The following is a 21,965-nucleotide window of genomic DNA, read 5'->3' on the forward strand; positions in this document are numbered from 1 at the left end:
TAAGCCTAGTGTTTACTTTTGACTAGTACTATATGTGACAATATCTGAATAACTGCTCTTTGCTAGGATTTTATGCCATATAAGACATTGTAATTAACATATGGAAAAAAACATACCATCTTCTGGTGAACAATTTATATTTTCTCTTTATTTTCCTTCTACAAATAGAGGAATTATTTGAGGAAAATTAAGGTAATTCTAAATTTTCTCTTTTGAGTCACTTGGAATTTCGGGAATATATCAGAATGTTTCAGGAATATTCTCTGAACTACGAGAGGAAAATTTCTTACTTCATTCCTTACAGTGGCTTGTAGAAGAAAGAGTAGATCATATCTTCACAGGGCATAGTCCAGCAGGAGAAATTATGTGGTTAGCTCTAGTCCAGAATTTGCTCCAGAGTAATTCTAAATAACAGCAAATCTACTCTCAGCTGCCTCACTGAAAATCAATAATATCTCTACTAATGCAATAGTATTAAACCATTGCAAATCTGGTTTGAATAAAATTCTAGTCAAAGCTATTGTCACCTGCGTAATGAGATTCATTACCTCACCATAAATATATTTATATATTTATAATTATATGCATATTCCTACCACGATTATATTTTTCACAAAGTACAGAAGAACTGATGGTTTTTATCATGTTAGTTGAAGTTAGTAAGCATGGCGGAGTAAAGCCATAAACTTAATGGATTCCTACACCACCTGCAGGAACCGGTGTAACAGATATTATATCAGATACTACTATCTTGAATTTGTTCATGAGCCATAGATACTTCACACTTTTGCAGTTATCAATGACTAAGCCATGAGAAAATCATTTGCCATTGCAAAGAAGTATGCAAAGTGCCTCTCTTGTTTTTGTATCTAATCTGAGATAGCAGAAGCTAACAGCTGGGCTTTTCACTCTCATGCTGAAGAGAAAGGGGAACTGCAGTAATATAATTCAAAGCAGAATTTGTCATGGTATGCTAGGTCATGCAGGTCATAAAACTGCAGCAACAGTGCAATAGTTAGCAAGATTTGAAAAGCTGGTAACTGTAAGGAAGTTGTCCAGGACTCTTAGAGCTGCTTCCTCAAATCTACTTTTCTTATTAATATATGCATATTTAGACAAGAGGTAACTTCGCTTTCAATGTATTTCTTCTGGCCTCCTTTTCCTCTGTGATGTATTTCCTTGTATTCCTCAAGAGCACTATATTTGCCCTGTTTGATATTGTATTACCACGTTTCCCAAGAAAAAAGAATTTCCACCATTTTGGACACATTGACCTGGCTTGCTGCCATGGTCATACTTTTCCAAAATACAGAGGAACTGATGTTTTTTATCAAATGTTAATTAAAGTTCATAAACACGATGATGTAAAACCACAGACTTAATGGATTCCTATACCACCTGTAGGAACAGTCAGACATTACTGTTTTAATTTTGCAGGTGGGGAAACTTAGATGTAAGAAGATGAAGTGGGTTGTCTGTGTCTAGGAAATAGTATACGACAGAGTTGGGATTTTTTCCTTATCCTAGTTCTGTGCTAAGTGCATTAGCCAAAGAGTCAAAGAGTCAAACAAACAAACAAAAAAATAAACAATGGGAACAGATGTTAAACATCCTTCAAAGAAACTTATATATCTAGAGTACGCCAACAGACTCCGTTTTCCTGAGCTTGGATACAGGCATGGGTAGACAGGATTTACTCTTTAATAGAAGCCTAGGAATGTCTTTAGTGAAGTCTATATAACTCTTATTTCCCATGGAAGAGGAAAGGACAGAAGTAGTATGTACGTGTGGAAAGCTGCCCCTTATACTAACTATAGACCCCAAGAAAGTCCAGGCTTTCTGGCCAGCATGATGTCCTGCCAAACTGGACACAGACTGACGAGACTGAGAAAGTCTTGTAAATCCCAAGGCCATTTGCCCTGGGAGTAAGTTGATTGTATTTACACTGGAAGGGAGTTAGTGGCAACAAAGCGCTGTTGTGCTGTACTGGCAAAAACACCCTCACTATGGATGTAGTTATATCAGCAAACTGTGCTTCTACTTAGTCTGGTAAAATTATCTTCTCTTTTTATGCCCTTGCTGAAACAACCTCCGTCAGCAAAAACAGAGCTTTGCCAGCATAAGTATTTGACCACCTGCTGTTTCCACTACCATAAAATATTATGTGATAAAAATAAAATATAAAGTGGCATTCAAATCAGAGTCATATAATAAATACTGTCCATGAATTCCTGTGTGGATGAGGGGAGATGTACCTAGTAGTGCGTTTATTATTTTAGGAGTACTTTCTCCCCACTGCTATTATGACATGTTGGTGCAACTTGCTATGCAGCATATTCCAGTGTCTACTAATTGTTGTTTACATATAGGGCGAAGAGTCATCATAATCTACCTTTAGGGCATTTTCTTTTATCTTTTCTGATGTCCAAATAATTTTGAAAAGCACCAACACTTTATTACCATTCATTATTAATATTCCAGTTTTAGGGTTAGGATTAAAGGAGGAGACGAAGATTTGGCTTATGTTTTTAATGCATCTGACCTAAAAGTGACTATTAATTTTTTGTTGTCTTTTTGCATTCCAACCATTGCAATCATTAAATCTGCACCATGGCAAGTAAAATTCCAGTCCCGACATGTACCTGGTTTTCAGTTCACCTGGGACTCTTAAAAATGAAAACAGGAATGTAGAAGAATAGAAATGGAAACAATAGATTTTTCCTTATAAAATGGTAGCAATAGATCAGATGAAAATAAACTCTTCTGCATGTTCCCTGAACCCAAGACAGGAAATAAGGGGCCTGAATTGCAGAAGAGAGTTAGAATATTCATAGCAACTGAGTAGGGCAAAGACTCCTCCTTCTACTGTCAAAGAAGCTTGTGCAAAATAGAGTATCGTGGTTATGGGGGAGGAAAGGCAAGATATCCAGGTCCCAAAATAAGTCTGTGCCTGCCCATCTGTGGACTGATGTTGACAAGTGGGACTTGCAAGCATAAAGCCCCAGTTACTGACTCTGGTTTGTCTTAAGAGCTGTTACTCCAGTGGGTATATGGCTCAAGCCAACTACAGGCTCCTTGGCCTACAGCAGGTTGCTCTTCTGGTCAAAGTTATTCCCCTTTGTACAGGGTGTGAAACCTGCTCCTGACCCTTCTACTAACTCAGCCAGGCAGTTGTCAAGATGTATTCTGTACAGATACTTGAAAATCTCATGACACAACTGATGTGATTTTGAATAATATCCGCAAGATTTTATCCACTGGTACTTCAGTCCAGTCTATGCTTGGAGAGTCTCTGGCAATACCAGTTCTTCTCTGAATATCTTGCAGTGTAGCAAGTGCTTAGCATGTTCTTTTCTTGAAAGGTGGTACAGAGTTCAGTGTATTAATTATGTGTCTCTAAGGTGATTCTGAGCAACAAGAACATCCCTCACAGCTATTGCTAGATCTTTAGTGCTGTCTGTTAGAAGGACAGAACTGCTGCAGAGAGTGAGAAGTGAAAGCAATAATTAAGAAAGTCAGTCATTATATTTCTTTGTTGGAAAAATCTGGAGAAGATGGAGACAAGTATAGAAATATGGACATAGTCAATATCCACTATGTATGGTGTACTATACTCAATGAATGTGCCATAGTGCCACAGCTTATGCTTCAGAAGTTGGGGGACCAAAACTCGCCATGGCTTTGTGTGCTTAAATTTTACAAGTCAAATTATTTGAGAAACTGATTTCTCATTCAAGAGAGGAAACTCTGATTTGACTATAATCTCAAGAGTGTAAGTCACCTCCAGGGTAAACTTAAATAAGACTGAATGCTAAATTCAGTGAACCTGCAGACATTTCAGCTGTTGAAGAATAAGGATAATGATGCAGATGATAGATTATGAAGAGCAATAGCTAATAAAGAATGTTCTGCACATCAGTGTCAAATTGTTTATCCAGCCTCACTTATTATAAGCTTGAATGGGTGGTCAGAGTGTAAAAATTAAATGAAGATACATTATTTTTGATTCCATTTAGCTGTAACATATTACAATGTGTATGTTTATAAGTAAGCTTCTACAAAAGCTTTTTATATTTCTGGTTTAATAGTTAAAGTGGTTCACTGATTGATATTCATTTCAGGACCAATTTCATCGTGGGCTGCCAGAAGGGTTAGTTTAGTCTTCCCCCTCAGTCCTAACCACAAAGTTCTCTTCTGCTAGAAGTAGTGCTCTGTTGCAACCCGGCTGAAATCTAACTTTGTGACAAAAATACAGAAGTAAAAAAATAACAATTCATTTTCAGCTGTATCAGCTATATTCTGCAGTTGCAGTTTCATCCTGCAGCCACAAGCACCCTAAAGGAAAAGGAAGCAGAGCTGGAGTAAAGGTAATAGCAGGACCTCCCTTTTCCAGGCCAACATGAATTTAACTCAGCTGAACTGCAGCCTCATGTTTCTTCTGCACTAAAAAAGCATTACGGGTACCTGTGTGTTGGTAAAATACATAATCATCTATTTCTACTAATATACCAATTTAATAGTTCCTCGTGGGACAGAGTTATACTGGTCTTCAGATGCTCCCTCCAACTGGATATGCTTAGAGCAATATAGACCACTTCTATGCTATAATATCTAACTCTATAATATTAAGAGATTCTGATTATTAGATAATTTCCAAATGTTTTAAAAACAAGGGCAACAAAAGAATTCATTTTAAAAATAGGTTTAATTACTGCAGTTTAGCTTGTGGGTTATCTGTAAAATCAAACAAAACCATCAAGGAGCCAGTAGCAATGTGGATACTATAATTCAAAGTTCTCTCCACATTTCTCACTTGTGAAGCTGCTCCTAGTCATCCTGGAGTCTCTTGTCTACCTACTTATCTTTCCACAAGTTTCCCTCCCTGTCTCTGATTTTGTGGTTACTCAACAACTTGGATTCAGAGGGGTGGGGTGGGTTATTGCTGCTGTGGTACAGAACCATGACAAGTTGGTATTTTCAAGGCCTAAGAACTGATGGTGGATCCAAATAATGCAAATCCAAACAAACTCCAAACTGACAAGGCCAGTCTTGTTTGCTGCACTACTTTGTAATTTTACACGGGCTCAGAAACATGCATTCAGCTAACCCAGCTCTGATTTCCTTGCCCAGTCCTACTCTGCTCCTCCTATGTCAGTGGATCCAAAAAAAAAATCAAATAAAATAATAATAATAATAAAGCTATACTATGAAAAGTAAAACTCTTTATTCCTAAGACCTGGAAAACCATCAAACAAACAAATGAAAACCTGTTTTGAAAGGTGTTCACTGAGATTTTGTCAGGATGTGTGGTTCCCTGTCCCCTTTTACACATTCCTGTCTTTCAAGTGTTATGTAAATCTGTTGCATTTATCTCTTGTTTGGTCCTACTCAATTGAGTGGGACGCTCACTACCTTTCTCCTTATCCCCCTTATTTCTCCCTAAATCTGGATTTCCTTTGCATTACTCTTATGTCGTCTCTGGCTCTGTCTTCTTTGAAGCAGAAGCTCCCCCTGCTGCTCTCGTTTGTAGTGTGCAACATCGTACAGTTAGAAACTGGATAGCTTTCTAGTCATCTAACAAAGCACATTCTGGGAGAAAAAAGGAAGTTATTATTCAAAATGATCTAAAATAAAATTAGTTTTCCTTTGCAATTTCAACTTTTCCTGAATTCGATAGCAGCATGAAGTAATTTCTCCATAATAAATTTAAATACATTTTCCAGAAGCCTTTATTAAAAATCTATTAGCATTTGCAATCTCTGAGAGGAATTGGGTGCATCTGAAAGTCTGCAGTCAGCAAAACATGCAATTGCTTCCTCCCCATCTGTTTCTTCCCCCAAACTCCCACACACCACTCTGTTCCTCTCATACTGGCGGTCACAGAAGACGTGCTGCAAACTGATTTAACCAGCCTGTGTTTTTTTTTTTTTTTTTTTCCACAGACCTTGCATCCACCAGTACAGACTTGTAGCTCTTTTTGCATTCTTAGGGCCTGGTTTTATGCTTACGCTTGTATAATCTTATGCCTGTGAATCAGCCAAGTGATTTCAGTGACATAAGATCTGCCTACAGGTACATCAGCTTCTGTGCCCAGTGTTTTGCTGGAGCTTGAATTTGAACTGTTTTTCTTGTACAAGTGATCGGAGGGTTCCTGCTTATTCATGTTCATGTTCAAATCAACTTAAGGTGCGGAAAGCTTGTTGCTAATGTTAAAACCTCTTCCATATGCACCGTCCCAGTCTGGCTGGCTTTCTCCTCCTGGTTTGGCAAAGCAGAGACATGAAACGAGCTGTTCCTGGCAAACACTGTACTTGCAGCATGAGCTTTAGTGCTTAGTATTTCCCCTAACTTCTTCAGTTTCATTTAATGTCTGAGCCTTTTGTTCGCTGCTGGAAGCCTTGACCTCACTCCTCTGAGATCGGCTAAAAAGCTGGGCTGATAAAAGGTGAAAAGCAAAGCTGCAAAACAGGGAGAACTTCAAAATAGCTGAAATGTTGTTGCAGATAAAAATCTGTGAAATTTTGAAGGTTCTGGCTGTATTTGCAGGCTGCCTCAAGGCCGTGCAGGTTAGGGTGGGCGGTAGTAGGGTGGGTATTCGTGCGGTACCTGCTCGCACACTCCCTTCCTGGGGGTGTTTAAGGAAAGGTTGGGCATGGTGCTTAGGGACGTGGTTTAATGGCTGATACTGGTGGTTGAGGGACGGCTGGACCAGATAAACTTGGAGGTCTTTTCCAACATTAACGATTCAATGATTCCATGAGGCAGCCAATCGAAAGCGCTCGGCCTGGCAGCGGGGCCGGGACTCGAACCCGCGGCCTCTCGAGGAGAAAGGCGGGGCCTTTGCCCCGCGCTCATGCGCGCCGCCGGGGCGAGGGAGGGCTGCGGGCCGCCGAGGGAAGGGCCGGGAAATGCTGCGCCTGCTGGAGAAGCTGCCGCTGGGACGGGCCCTGGAGGTGGGGGGCGCCTGCTTTTTGGGGGGCTTGGGGCCGGCAGCGGGGCCCCGACCCCTCAGCGGGCCTCTCCGTGGGGTTGCCTTCCTGCTCTGACCCCTGCGGGCCTCTCCAAAGCGAAAGCGAAAATATGGGGAGGCGCTGAGGGCGCCCAGGCTGGGGCGTGCTTTGCTCTTTCCCCTTCCCTCAGCCCGGAGCAGCGGGGATTTCTCCTGCTCATTTCTGCCCAAGGTCTGCCTGAAGCCGAGGCTGCTGGGGAGGCATCGGCCTCGGCGCCATTGCTTCCTCCTGGTGCTCGGAGAGGGGCTGCCAGAGGGATGCTGCGGTTCTGGGGGAGCCCGAGACCCTACCCAGGGGCTGAAGCGGGATAACTGCATTGCCTGATGAATTTGGTGTAGGTTAACAGCAATAGCGACGTGTTTTTAACGTATTTTTAAAAATTCCATGTCTTTATGTATCACCTTGTTCCAGTTCCTTCATAAGATAGTCGATGGCATATGTGGCCGGGCATACCCTCGGTACCAGGACTATGGCGGCGTTTGGAGTTTGGCGGAGTGGATGGAGGTTTTGGGAGAAACAAGGAGGTATTTCAAAACTGCGGTTGGCAAGAACATGTCTGATGAAGAGGTAAGGGCTCATCACTGACTGGATTTGACTTTGAGAAATTGTTCTGCAGTGATTAGCCTTCTAGTTTTTTTAGGCCTAAAATATATCTATAGTGTAGCATTTGAATAGTAGCAGACAAAATCTTAGTACCCTCAAACAGGTAGAAAGCAAGCAATGTTTGGAGGTAAAATGAGATGTCTTTTACAAGAAAAAAATGGATGGCATTTTTATTAAACAGTGCTGAATAATACTTGATAAAATACTGTTTTAGTTACTTAAATTGATAAGTACTATAAATTAAATCTATGTTTTCCTTAAAATATGCAACCTGTCATTACTGTTAATTGGGAATAAAACAATTCATGCACTTGTTTGTTGTAAAATAGCAATTGTATGTAAATCCTGAAAATACTTAGGCTGGATGGACCATGCAGCACGGGGACTATCATTCAAGGGTGTTCCAATGTGTATAACTTTTACAAAAGCTTTTTCTGTTACCAGGAATCTTGATTGTTTTTGCCCATTCCTAGTCTTTTCACTACCTGCTAGTAGTTATATCTAACAAGGATGCTTGTGAAGTCTGTACATCAGTATGTTCCTACTGAGCTAATGTATTTTGTTTCCCCTCTGATGTTCAGAAACTCAGAGCTAAACCTGGCTGATTGTGTATGTGATTCTTGTTTTGAGTTTAGCATGGCATTTAAAGGGCTTCATTCTCTGGTCTCTTTTACTATAAATGACCATTTGCATTAACTGCGAATTACTGCCAAACAAGAACATTGTTGATGTTTTTATTGTTGATATGTGTTTTTTTTTTTTTTTTTGCATTGCTGTAATAAATACTGATTGTCTATCAGACATGGAGAAGGCTGAGGCTGTGGAGCATAGTATAACATCTAGATAAAAGCTTGGGTACCAAAAAAAAAAAAAATGCAACTATTGCAGGTGGAACATCTTATTTCTTTAGTTAGTAATTTAAACCATCATAACTTTTGTTTTGATTTTTGTAGGCTGCTCAGCAGATACAGGAGTTAAATGAAAACTATCAAGAAGCGATCACAAAGTGTCTAAAAGGCAGAAAGGAAGAAATCAGGAATGCACTGGTAGAAAGAGTAAATGCAATATCGTGTGCCCAGCTGCAGGATTTTGACTGGCAATTAAAGGTGTGAGTTTTTCTTTAATGTTGCTTGAATATAAAAAGAAGCATCCTGCAATGTAGAAGTAACTTTATATCTCCTTAGTAGGGCCAGCTGATTCTGGGGCATGGCTCATTTTTTAAAGGTAACAGAAAACCACATTCATGGTAACAAGCCAAAGACTTACCAGACACTTGTATAAATTGAAAGTAAAATTCTGTGTTTTAATGTTGAAGTTTCTCTCTCTTTCTGTCTCCTAAAAGGAGTTTAAAGTGTTATTAGGAAGTGTTCAGAGTTTTGTATGCTGTCATGATTTAGAGACTTGAATAGACAGTATTTTTACTCAAAGGAAGAAGAAATATTTATTTAAAATAAAGAGTAGTACACTGATGTAGGATGTGGTTCCCTGATTTTTTTTTCAAACTTCTAGATTCCTGTATTAAACAGCTACTTAATAATTAGTTTGGAATCATTTATCTTTAGATTTCTTGTGATAGTAAGACGACTGCCCTACCTAAAATTGAATGGTGCTTTGGGGTTACAAAGCCACTGCTGCTTTACATTAAACTATGACAAAGACATAGAATGTAAACCACATAAGTAATGTTGTTTACTTAGTCCATGGGAGTAGTTAAATAGTTTTCCATTTCGATAAACATTAAATAATTTGTGTAGCAAACAGCTTTTGAAATTAAAGAACATTGCCCACCAAAGACAAGATTTTGTGAGAGCAAATGTGCATCGTATTGTGCTTCAGATGAGCTGTTATTAATCATTGATCTGCCTTGCTAACTGCGTTTACTGCTGAGGAAAATATAAACCAGACTCATGTGAACTTCTTAGTTGCTTGTGGTTTCTTTTAACTGTTGCTCATGGAAGTTTTTTTTTTTTACTTTCTTCCTATTGTATGACATACAATTCTGGTACATGTCTGAACTATTGTATTAATTTTACTTTAAACAACTTTTTTTCCTTCCTTGAACTTTTTTTTTTCACTTGCTCTAATTGAATCCTACCAAGGAGATTGTCTGTCCTTTGTTGTAACACCTTCTGAGTAATAAAATAGCTCTGTACAGTGCTGATGAACAGTATTATTAACTGATCCTCTACTTAATACCTTATAAAAGGCCTGCTTATACCAGAGTGGGTATAATAGTAAACAAAAAAGACACTAGCACAACTGGTATATAATCTTCTTCATCAGTATCAGTCAAGTAGGGTATCTGATAAACAATATTTGATCAGCTGTAGAGAGTTGAAAACTGCACAGAGTTGTCCTCTTTCTCCCTACTGCCCCCTTCAAAAATAATTATGCTAGTCAACATTATAAAGTGACTTCAGAATTTACATACTTCACTTTTAAAGAGCCATGATCAAATATATCTTTCATTTTCATCTAGAATACAAAAATGTAGCAAACCAGTAATTCTAACAAATTATTTTGTCAAATTAAAAAAAGCCTGCAGGGATTGTGAGCAGTTAGTTTTGTTATGTGGATGTTTGTTCTGGTAGCACCCGTTCAATATAAAGTAGAGATCTGATGCTGTGAAAGACTAAAAACTTAATGGCTCCACCTTACGTTTTGTTGTTTTTTCATCAATCTTCCTAGCTTGCTCTTTCCAGTGATAAGATCTCCATGCTGCAAATGCCACTTCTCAATCTTGATTTGGATGTGAGAGAAAACGGTGAAATTAAACCAGTTTCTATAGAAATGAATAAGGAAGAGCTGCAGAACCTAATAAATGCACTGGAAGCCGCTAATAAGGTAGCTTTTACTGATGACTTGTCTTCCTGAGTCCTTGTGAATTTGCTGGTGTGAGACCTCTGAATAACTTCGAAGTTCCCAGTGGGATAAATGTGTTAGTCCAGATACAAGTGCTGGTCTCTTGAAATGAAAGCCCTCAAATGTTCTTCCGGAACAGACTTCAGTAGTCTCCATGTTCCCTATATCTGTTTGAAAGTCTGTATGGGAGCCATGGGTTGTTGTCATGTCTCATGTCCATACTTCTAGGTGAGGACAAGGAGGAATTCATTCTAGTAATGGTGCCCCCTGTTCTGCTTTATGTAAAGGAAATCCCAGTGGACCTGAAAATCATTGTTTTGCTTTTTTTGGTTTTGGGGAACTGTGAAGTGGTTAGTGTGCGGTAAGCGGTAAAGAAAGTGGCTGGAAGTAGTAACTGTGAGGTTGTACAAGAGAGCTGGCAGAGGGATGGCACATCTTCCAGGGAAAAGATACATTTATACAGTTACGTAGACTGTAACAGAAAGCATAAAGGTGTACTTCCTGGACTGATTAAGTTTTTGTCTCATCCAACTTTGATCTCATTCCTTTTCTTCTTTTTGAAGGTTGTCTTGCAAATGAAATGACAGAATTCAGATCATCGATAACGTCTGCTGGCAATGGCTTCCCAATTGACTTGGGGAAAAAAAAAAAACATTCTCTGCAGTCAGAAGCTGTTCATGCTGTCAAATACTGAACTGAGAAGGCAGTTATGACTTGTGACCAAATACACTATTAAGTCTTTTATGAAACTAACAAAATCTTTTTCTGTTAAACCAAAAATACAAAATTCAGTGTACAGTTGCTTTTAGTACTAAAGGTTTACAGAAATATGAAAAAGTATAACTTTTGTGCTATAATGTGCTTTATTTCTTTCAGTTAAATTCTGGGGGGTGACTCTGCAGGTGCCTAGTAAAACTAAGGAGTCTTAATTGCATAGTATGTTGTTCATTTCTTAAGTGCCATGATAATGAAGAACACAACAGCATATTTGTATCAGTGATGTATTTATACTTGTAAATAGTAAATAAATAGTTGATTGTGTGTGTATTGTTGCAATAAATTGTTTCTTGATGTATTTAGTCGCTAAACTCAGACATATTTTTACATGCTCAGAGAAAATCAGCACTACAACAAAAAGCAGTATGGAGTCAGGGAATGGTTGAGGTTGGAAGGGACCTCTGGAGGTGGTCTGGTCCAACCCTCCTGATCAGCCAGGACTAAGGATACAGGGTGGTGTTTCATCTTTACTATCATCTTACACTTGTCCTGCCCTTTACTGAGGCGCTGAACAGGAAAGGTTGCAGAATCATTTCACAATTATTTTAAATGACAAAATAGTTTGTGTTATGACATAACAGCAATAAGTGCGCAAGAGCTATTTTTTTATAAATGGTGGGTTTTATTGAAAGAGTATTGTTTATATAATCACACAAATGATGTTTTTGACAGTGAGCAAACAGCACTAACGTGTGAATAGCTAAAGATAGAGAGGAACACCAGTGGAACAGTCAAGAGCTAGGAGCTACACTATGGTGACGGAAGAGCATTTGAAGATAACGTGCACCCTGACCTTGTGTCTCTACAGGGAAACAAATTAACCTGCGTAAAGAACGTAATGACCTCCAGTGGGTTGAAATTAAATGGGCAAAACAGAAAAGATGCTTCACACCATCTATCAGAAGATGGTTTTGTTCTCTCTGCTCTCAGAAGTAGGTACTTTTGGAGCAAGAAAGGTCTTCAGTTGTGACAGTAAAGCTTTTGTGGAAACTGCACCAGACCAAATTGATGCAAAAAGCTAGAGATTTCACAAAACCCCTTATGCTGTTGTCAGCTTCAACATATACTTTGATGAATGCAGGTAGGAATGCAAAAGCAGACAATAGTAAGAATGTACGTGTAATGGAAACATCTAAGATGAGTTTATGGGGTCAAGGCAGTAAGAAGAGAGTTTACACATGAAGTATGCCCAACAGTGCTCCCTTCTGGGCTAAGGAGCAGGTGGTTAGTTGAAGAAGTTGGCATTACATTCCCATGCTTCAGGTTTTCATGTAATGCAAAGCACTGCAGTGCACGTCCTAGACCCTGGAGAAATTGTATGCTGTGAGCAGAGTAAAACACAGGCACCACACTGGAAGCGAAAAGCAGTAGAGGAGCTGTGATTGTGAGGAGTCATGTGAGTCTGTGACTAAGGGGCAATCAGGAAAGCAATCCTATTCTTTTTGAAGGTATAGGAATTAGACCAGGGGTGCAGGAGTTTGAAGAGACTCCATGAACATGAAATAACTTAATTTTGTCTTTGCCTAGCTGTTTTTCTGTGTGTTTCCAGGCCTGTGCTCTAGTTAGGTGGTTATGGTCAGTTGAATGGCTTTAGTGTTTGCATATCCCACCACGCTAATTTGCAACTGTTGTTCCCAGAGGGTACTCACCTTTTAACCCTGTTTCATGGACATACATTCACATTGTCTCCTAGAATCACAGAACAGCCCAGGTTGGAAGGGACCTCAACGGATCATCAGGTCCAGCCTTTCATGTGGAAAAGAAGCCTAGATGAGATTATCCAGCACGCAATCTAGCTGCATCTTGAAAACCTCCAGTGATGGAGGTTCTACCACATCCCTGGGGAGGTTGTTCCACTGATTGATTGTTCTCTCTGTAAAAAAAATTCTTCCTTCAAGACAAAACCTCTTCTAGTGCAGTGTGTACCCATTCGGGAGCAGCTCATTTTGGGGTGCCGCAGTTGCCTGTGGCAACAAAGAATCATGGTTACTGCAAAGTGTGCAGCTCTATTCTCGCGTGACAAAAGCGTAACTCCTCTTTACTGAGCTCGTTCCTCTTCACTCATTCCTAATTCTGTCCACATTAATTTGGTAACTGCTTAGACAGTTGTGTGATTTGATTCTCAGAGCTTACTCAATTTGCTTCAAAGTCAGTGGGATTCTGAGTGAAGTCACAATTCGGTCCATTCCAGCTTAGTTGATCATCACATGTAAGAGTCACAGTGTTAAGGACTTTATGGAAGAATGGCACTTCAAAAATGTAGACTACATTCAAGGGGAAAAAAAGAAAAATGTGTCATAAATATCTTTTGGTAAAACCTCTGTGTTTTTTCAGGTACCATATGCAGACCTATTAAACATGCAATTAAGACTAGAAACAAAACTTTGTACAGTAGGCTCTTTGAACCAAAGGCCCTAACAAAAAGGTACTTATAATTAATGCACACAGTGTATGTAGTTTTAATTTCAGCATGTAAAAAGCACCCACGGAAATTCACATTGCATACACAGACCTGTAGTTTGAATCAGAAAATGCAGCATATCTTGATACGAAGTATAAAAGTGAATTATAAAAAGAACGTTACTTGCCCCCCAGTGGCATTCACTGCACGTCTCTCCACTTGACAGAAACCTTTCTTTGATTTCAGAAAAAAATCATGGTTTTCTTGATCAATCATTTCAGGCACGCTGAAGTAAATCAGAAATGGATCAGATCAGCAAGCTGTGAACATGGAAGTGACTACTACAATAAAACTGCTTTTGCAACAAAGCAATAGTGCATGTCAAAATGATGTATTTTTAGAAGACCCAGACCTCAATTAGCCTATAAAAAGTATCTGAGATCTGGAGGAAGCCTTTCTGATAAGAAACATGCTGACAAAATTATGCTTTTATTTGAAAGGAACAGTAACAGCTTGTTCTGAAGTATACACACTTTACTAACACTTTGAATTGTGAATTAATATACATAATAAAGTATTAGAAAAAAAAAGTGATTCTTTTTCCTTTTCTGCTACTGGAGCATGCTTCCATAAGTGCACCGTTAGTCTATCGTTTTTTATTACTTTGAATCTACTTCAATTACTTTTGGCAGTTTACTTCATTCCCTCTGCAAGTTTGTGCTTTATACCTACCTCAAGACCTCTCCAGACAAAAAAAAAAAAAAAAAAAGACCACTGCCAAAATGTGGAGAAGCTGACAGATCTCACAAAGAGTCATCCTGTGGACTTCTACAAGCCTGTGGGTTTCAAAACAGCTCAGCCCAGGGCTGACCAGGCCGGCCTGTGGAGAGGTCATTGCAAGAGCAGAAGATTGTATTTTAGGCTGGTTTCTGGAGGATAATATACTGGGTGTTAAACCCTTCATGCTGTCTATAGCTGGGAATTTTACTCAAAGGTACTCACCATATGTGCTAGCACCAGTGGGAGTCATAACATAGAGAAGCTCTGGCTGTTTTTTACCTTTAGATTAATCATTTAACAGCAATAAAAGGCACTGGAAGGGCTGGAGCCTTTTCTAACTAGAAACTACTCCAGGTTCACAGGGACTGCTTTGGTGGAGGACTATTTGGGCGGAAAGATTCCTAGCATCAGGTGATGTGTTGTTAACGAGGTCAAAACAGAGCCAATGATGTTTCAGAGATGTGAGCCATGAGATTAATCAGCTCTGCTCTCAGAGAGCTATGTGCTTCAGAGAGGCTACCTACTGGGTTAGCCCTTGGCCATTTCACTCATAATCAAGTGGGATAGTGCTGAAGAGAAGTAAGATTAGAGTGAGATTAACAGATTGTTATAACTCTGAAAAAAATAGTTTTAACGCTACGAGAACCAATTAACCCCATTTTTTCTGTGGATCTGGGTAGTGAACTGCAGCGCCAAGGGGATTCTCTGATGGCTAATAAGGCTACAGTTCCCTTTCTCCCAGAAAAGAGGGATGGTTTAACAGGAGCTTTCCTCAGCTACCTGTTTAGGTGAAACTTGTAAGAATGTAATACCTCACAGATCCTTACTCTTCTGTTACCTTTTGGTTGAAACTGCTAGTGGAGTCAAATATTATTGGCATACTCCCAGGTAGACACACACTCATGCACACACGCTGGGACAGAAGATCATATCCTTTGGAAAGCTATCTAAAACGGACTTCCAGTACAAGTTTATTTAAATCTATTCAAATTCATGAATTGCATGAAACAGCAGCACAAATTGTAAGGGGGGCCTAGCTGAAATCTACTTAGCTGAAATCTACTTATCTACACTGAGCTTGAAGTCTGCTCCTGAGGGCATGCAAACTAACTCCCAAAATATAGCAGTGACGGAGCTTAGCACTAAAGTGTCTGTTATTCACTTTTATTGCTTAAAGCCACTCAGATGACTCCAGCCTATTCATGGGAAGAGGCTGTGTTTCTTTTGTACTCACTAACTTCTATCACCAGATGGCAAAGTACACGGGTACCCTATATATAGCTCCTCTTTTCCATCCTGTGCCTCTAATAACCACTGCCTTTTCCTTGCTGCCAAGCTATTCCTCTCAAGTGAGAAGTGTTCTGCTTTTTTTTTTTTTTTTTCTTTTTTCTAAAAGCAGTTGGAAAAAAGAAAATGTGCTAGTTATGGTTATGCACCCTATTCCCCGGTTTTGGTTTAATTCTCTTTTAAGGCTAGAAAGAGGTTTTTATTTAAATCAGATGTGCCTCGCAAGCTTGTACACCAAATTCTGTTTTCCCTACCAGAATTAGTGGTTAAATATGCTGAGAGGAGCTCAGTAGGAGGCAGGAGATGCTGGCTCTGGGGTAAGATATTGCTTGCCCATGTGTGTGATGTGGCTATTAGCCCCTGCTGCAAATCTTACTGCTGAGAGCCGGCAGCTGTTTCCTCACTCAGGATGGTGGCTTCCAGCCCTCAGCACAGCCAGGACTTGGTGCATGCTGTACAAAACCTGCATTGGGGCTGGGGTTCCTGTCTGTGCTGTGCACCGAGGGACTCCCGATGCATTAGGTTGGACCCTGCTATTCTGGAACATGCCACTTTGAAGGAGTATTGCATTTGCACAGCTCCTGGTTTGTTAGTGACCTTTCCTCAGCTCCATATCCTTTTTTTTTTTTCTTTTTTTTTTTTTTCTTGGCACTGTATGTGTATCTGCTTTTAGCCCACGTGCTAGCACCTGTGTGTGAACTAGCTGGATGGTATATAAGCTAGAAATTATGTGTATCTAGATGCTAGGAGTCTACAAGAAAATATGTTGAAGACCATTAGAGCAGACCTTCAATCTTAAAACAGAAGGCAAAGTATCCTTTTTTATTACTTTAATTCTTGTTTCAGTATTGCGTTGGATGTTGGCTCTTCCTAAATATCCACATGGCTGTAGCAGTAAGGAGGGATTGTAATGTCTCTGTTTCCACACCACTGGAATAGCTGGGTTAAATTACTGACCCAGTAATTTAAATTATTCTCAGAATATCTCTGGGAAATCAGTTAGTACAAAAACATGGGTCACTATCAGCTGTCTTCCACACCTTACATTACAAATGTGCAGAATGTATTGCCTTCTTTGAGTTTATTTCTGTGTATAACCACAAAACTGGCCTTGAGTCTGTTATACTTTTATATTTTAGTTATTACTTCTATCTTTGTGGTCTTTTTTTTTCTCCTCTGGTGAGGGTGTCCAATCCACTGAACTTGTATTCTTGAGCTGGAGAGAGGTTAACAGGAGTGGGGTAACATCTGAAAGCTATTTTTGTTTTCCATTTTCTCCATTTTTCCATTTTCTTCATTTTCTCTTTAGATTTAGATGATCTTGAGTGTAACAGTCGGGTGCTATTTTTTAAGAGTGGGTTGCAGACTGCCTTTGAGGTTGGGTACCTTTATAACTGACAGCAGCAGGTGGGTACGTGTATATGTGTATGCGAAGTTATAGTTGTTGGTGGATTTTATGTAGCGGTTGTACTAGGTGCTTTGTTTAATGCTGAGAGGAAACCAGGTTCAACCTTACAGTGAAGGTTTTTTAGACCATCAGAGGAGACTTTTCTGGTGTTCTGTAGCACATACAGAAACTACTGTTGTAAAAGAGAAGTATGCAGTGATCTCTAAGGTGTCACAGCCATTATTCTCCTAAATACTGAGATAGTTAGTGCTGAGCCAAAATATGGCAACATGATGTGTAATGAGTACCAATCTATTAAAAACAAAAAAACGAAAACAAAAAACCCCACCACAAACAAACATCAGAAAACAAAGAAAACCTCTCCAAAAATGCATCTGAGGAGAGATTGCAGCTTGAGGGGTTTAGAGGCCTGCAAGTTCACTGTCTCATTGACTTAGTCTTATAAACTCTAATGTGCTTATAAACTCTAATGCCAGTTTGTTAAATTCAAAACCCTGTAATGGGGTGTGTGTTTTGAATGGACAGCAAATATGGTCTTACTACCGTTGCTCTCCTGGGGCTATTTCTTGCAGTTATGAAGCATTCCGCTTGCTTAGCATGCGAGACTTCCCTATGTTTTATGTATTATTTATTTCAAGATATCAATGTATTATTATTAGTTGTCATTAAAGTATTCTCAGTCTAAGCATTTTAAAAATTTAACTAAAAAATTAATTACACTGTCCCAGTTTGAGTCAGATGATGTGGGGCAGTACTTAGGGTTGCTGATGCAATGCAAATGTTGAAAAAATATTTGGAATTATTTTAGAGAGGGCACAGTCATATGACTTGTACCCTCATTTAACTGTATTAATATTATCCTGAATCATCTCACATTGGACCTGATGTCCAATGAACCTGGGATGAGGCTGGGACTTTGGAGCTCACAACAAAACTGATAAACTCAAGGATCCCCCTAGATAAGCAATGCCAAATACCTGTTTTTCAGCCTCACATATTTTGTAATGAGTGCATTAAAGATATTGCCTTTCTTGGTTAGTGATTTATCATTCTAGACTCTTTCTGTAGAGGCCTGCTGCACAAGCAAAAGGAAGAGGCAGTGTGTCCTGATCTGTTAAAAGGTTCAGTTCTGGCGAGATGTGACAAATGTTAACATCCAATAATGTTTCTTTTATTATTACATTCTGAGTGCAAAGTTGTAATGTCAACTGGTGATAAGGTCATCAGTAGACCTTACACCAGTCAATGGGGAACTGATTAAGAAGCTTTCCAGACTGCACATTTGTATTCCCTACTAATGCCTACATGTGTGTACTGCTGCCTACTGTCCTGATCAGTGTTTCTTTCTGTAGATGATTGATAGTCTTGGTACTTACATAGGCCATATTGACTTGTATGCCTTGACTCTCCTAAAAGTATGAAACGCTTTCAACACAAAATAAAATTTAACTTATAGTAGTTATGTTTCAATAAAATGCTATGTTAGGCAAATTAATATAAACACTATTAGGAAAAAGCTGACAATAAGGAAGGGGAAGGGACTTGATACAGATAGGAGATGACCGACCGATTGCTCCTCAGCTGCATGCACCTTGCTGACATCTTGCCTGCAGCTCCTTGGCTGGGGTTATGTCTGGCAATATGCAGTGGCTATTAGCCTAATCTGAGCTCTGACAGTGGCAGAAGCAACACCTCAGGAGCCATGTGTCCAGGCTCACTCTCTAAGAGCAGTTTTGTATTATTCTGATCTGAATGTGGTGTCTGTTTGTTGTTGTTGTTTGTTTGATTTGAAAGTTTAAATCTAGAAGTAGTCAATGGCTGGGTATTTTACCTTGAAAATGTAACGTAGTTACTGCAGTCCTTTGTAGTTAACAACATTGAGAAGGAAAACAAACAAGTCCAGATGTGTTAGTGTATGGTAATGGTAGTGTATTGTATAAACTAGTGTACGTAATACAGCCAGTAAACAACATTGAAAAGAATAAATGTGATAGGAAAGACCATCCTGGACCACTTATCTATGGAGTTAACATCAGTCAAGTCAGGGATCTTGACTTTGATTTGGGATGCCCTTCTTCGTAAGCGTCCTTTCTTATGAAGCCTGTGCCTGTCCAGAGCACTCCTGCTGTAGAGGTCTCTGCTGGAAGTGGCTCTTCTGTACTGCAGGCTGGTGCTGTCGTATGTATACGTGGTGGCTTGGGTGTCACGGAGGCTCGTGAACACGCCTGAGCTGCTGAAGTCATTTCTTATGTCGAGTGGGCTAAGCAGCATGTTTCCATGGGGATCAACCTGTGACAAGGAAGGAATGTGAATTAGCTAAGTTCCTCAGCCAGCACAAGCTGCATCCCAGATGGGCAGGTACCTTCTGGCTCTACTGTTGAGCTGCTCCTGGTACCGCAGGGATGGTTGCATCTTATTGACAGAAGTGAAAAGATGCTGAATATGCTTTCCTCATTAGTATGAAATCAGCTGTTAAGTATCTAAATATCTTCCATCCTGACCCAGCTTCTTGGTCTGGGACCTTTTAACTCAGTTATCACATCCTCCATAACGGAACACTTCTACTTTTATCTTTCATTTAGATCATGATCTTTATGAAATCCTGAGGTTTAATGCCTGGTGACCTGGCACCCTAATCTTGTACTCAAGGTGAAAATAAAACATTCCTGTCTCTGTCATTTTTATACAGTTTTGTACAGTTTTAGTGCTGTGGGTTAGTTTCAAAAAGTTTTGTGATGACATTCATCATATGAAGAATGTGTAGGTACAAATAAATTTCATCAGTTATTGTAAAAATCTTGTGGTGATAATTAATTTTGGAGAATTAATCTCTTGTAGAGATGGAAATCCCTGCTTCCCACAGCATACCATTAACTTGTTCATCTGCAAATAGGTGATTCCGTTTTACTTAAGGAAACTTTAAATGCAGTTGCATTTTTTTAAATTGTTACCAGAAGCAGTTATTTCAAACATGTTTATTTGTGCTGTTAGGGCACTGTTTTAAAATACTTGACTAAAGAACTGGAAAAGGCAACCGGTATATACATATATATATACACAAACATAAACATTTTGGTATCATTGTCTTTTTTCATGTATGAGTGTGATCACACACAAATGGCTGCATTACTACAGAGGGTTTACTTTTTCACTTACCTTTAGGTTTCCACCAGTTTGTAGTAGAACCTCTTTCAGAAGATGTTTCTGGTATTTCCAATATGACTTCTGACTTTCCCATAAAGATTTCCTAGATATTTCAAATTCCCAGATATTTAAACTTCCACTGTATCTTAAATGAGGGAAATACACACCAGGAAACAGACCTCTTATATGAAACTTTTAAGACTTTGCCTTGAGGCTTACTATTAAAATTGTTTTTCATATACTGTGGCCTTATGCCTGCCCCAAATATACCACAATTGGTACAAAGGCTATCTGTGTAAGCCTTCATGCAAAAGATAAAAAAAAATCACCCATTGACAATATCTTGTCTATTGAAGCAGCAGTGATATGCCATGCGTTATTCACACTCTGGGCTTTACCTCTTCAGAAATGTATAGCAGAGTGAGGAATTGGTATAATAATCTACATCAGGTTTGAAGCAAATTCAAGGAAAATTTCCAAGTAGAGCACACAGGGAAAATCCAGTCTCCAGGGCCTGCAGTGGAGGAAAGCAGGAAGCCGGTGAAAGCCTCCATTCCACCTGGCAGCGTGCAAGATGTTTGTTCCCATTGCTGCTGAGATAAAAGGATGTGTGATGACGACTGGCACATTTACACTCTGCCAGACTAAGTATTTGCTAACTGAAAACAAAGACGTGAAGGGGCTGTTTGTACAGGAGTCTCTCAGGAGAGCAGTGGGAAAAAAAAGCCTTCTACAAGGAGTAATGGAGTCACCACAGACATAGAATTCACTTAGTGAGGTTTAGCAACTGATTCTTTACATACTGAAATGATCATTTGGTGGGAATGTCACAGTTTCCACCTCTGTTTTAGTGGGAAAAGCTTAAATATTCTGGGTTAGAGAGGCTAGCTTGTCACAGACCAGCATGGTGTTTGCAATGGTTACTTGAGGTATGGGCTACTGAGGTTCTACTTTTTAGGTCAAGTCTTCTAATATGTGCAGAAGGAAGATCTAAGCTAGGGTTTCTTACTCTACAGAGGAATGCTGTAGCTATGGGACTAATCATTGCCTGAAAATTATGAAGTTTTCTGTGGAAAAAGTAAAGGTCTCATATTAATAGTGGCCTTATAGTGTCCTTATTAAGGGTCTTATAGTGGCCTTCCAGTACATAAAGAGGCCTACAAGAAAGCTGGAGAGGGACTCTTTGTCAGGGAGTGTAGTTCACAGGACAAGGGGTAGTGGTTTTAAACTTAAAGAGGGTAGATTTAGGTTAGATATAAAGAAGAAATTTATTATAAGGGTGGTGAGGTACTGGAACAGGTTGCCCAGAGAAGCTGTGGATGCCCCATCCCTGGAAGTGTTCAAGGCCATGCTGGATGGGACTTTGAACAACCTGATCTAGTGGGAGATGCTAACCCAAACCATTCTATGATTCTTTGATTTCTCTCCAAGTAAAATGAGATTTAAAAAAAAAAAAAAAAAAGAATACCAGAAGTTTTGATGGGTCAACATTTTCTTTTCAGTTTTACTGAATAGCTCCTTGAGCTGTCTTTGATTGTATAATCTAATATTTAAACTAATTTACTTTAATGTTGTAATAGTAATAACAGTAGTGCAAGCATCATTAAGCAGTTATTATGGCTTCTCTTTTGTGAAGACAACTACATAAGTGCTTACAATCTAAATTGATTCATAGGGATGTTTCTCAAATTAA

General features: G+C 39.3%; 2 protein-coding genes across 4 annotated transcripts in view; one reads left to right on the top strand and one right to left on the bottom strand.

Annotated features, from left to right (window-relative positions):
- The first annotated feature begins 6,793 nt into the window (after positions 1-6,793).
- On the top strand, positions 6,794-11,535 carry COMMD8 (COMM domain containing 8). The gene is made up of 5 exons (XM_080590058.1): positions 6,794-6,953; positions 7,422-7,577; positions 8,567-8,719; positions 10,302-10,457; positions 11,039-11,535. Exons 1-5 carry the CDS (start codon positions 6,909-6,911, stop codon positions 11,057-11,059), a joined length of 531 nt encoding a protein of 176 aa, XP_080446184.1. The 5' UTR covers positions 6,794-6,908; the 3' UTR covers positions 11,060-11,535.
- Positions 11,536-13,691: 2,156 nt separating this feature from the next.
- Positions 13,692-21,965, bottom strand: part of GABRB1 (gamma-aminobutyric acid type A receptor subunit beta1) — a 130,016-nt gene continuing 121,742 nt past the window's right edge. For 2 of the 3 annotated variants that reach the window (XM_080590056.1, XM_080590055.1), the window contains one exon: positions 13,692-19,417. In XM_080590056.1, coding sequence (XP_080446182.1) covers positions 19,070-19,417 — 348 coding nt within the window. In that variant the 3' untranslated portion in view covers positions 13,692-19,069. Of the gene's footprint in view, positions 20,787-21,965 lie in introns of all 3 variants that reach the window. The other variant, XM_080590057.1, reaches the window with a different exon arrangement.

This window comes from Anser brachyrhynchus (assembly GCF_964034855.1).
Source record: "Anser brachyrhynchus genome assembly, chromosome: 4".
Lineage (NCBI taxonomy): Eukaryota > Metazoa > Chordata > Aves > Anseriformes > Anatidae > Anser > Anser brachyrhynchus.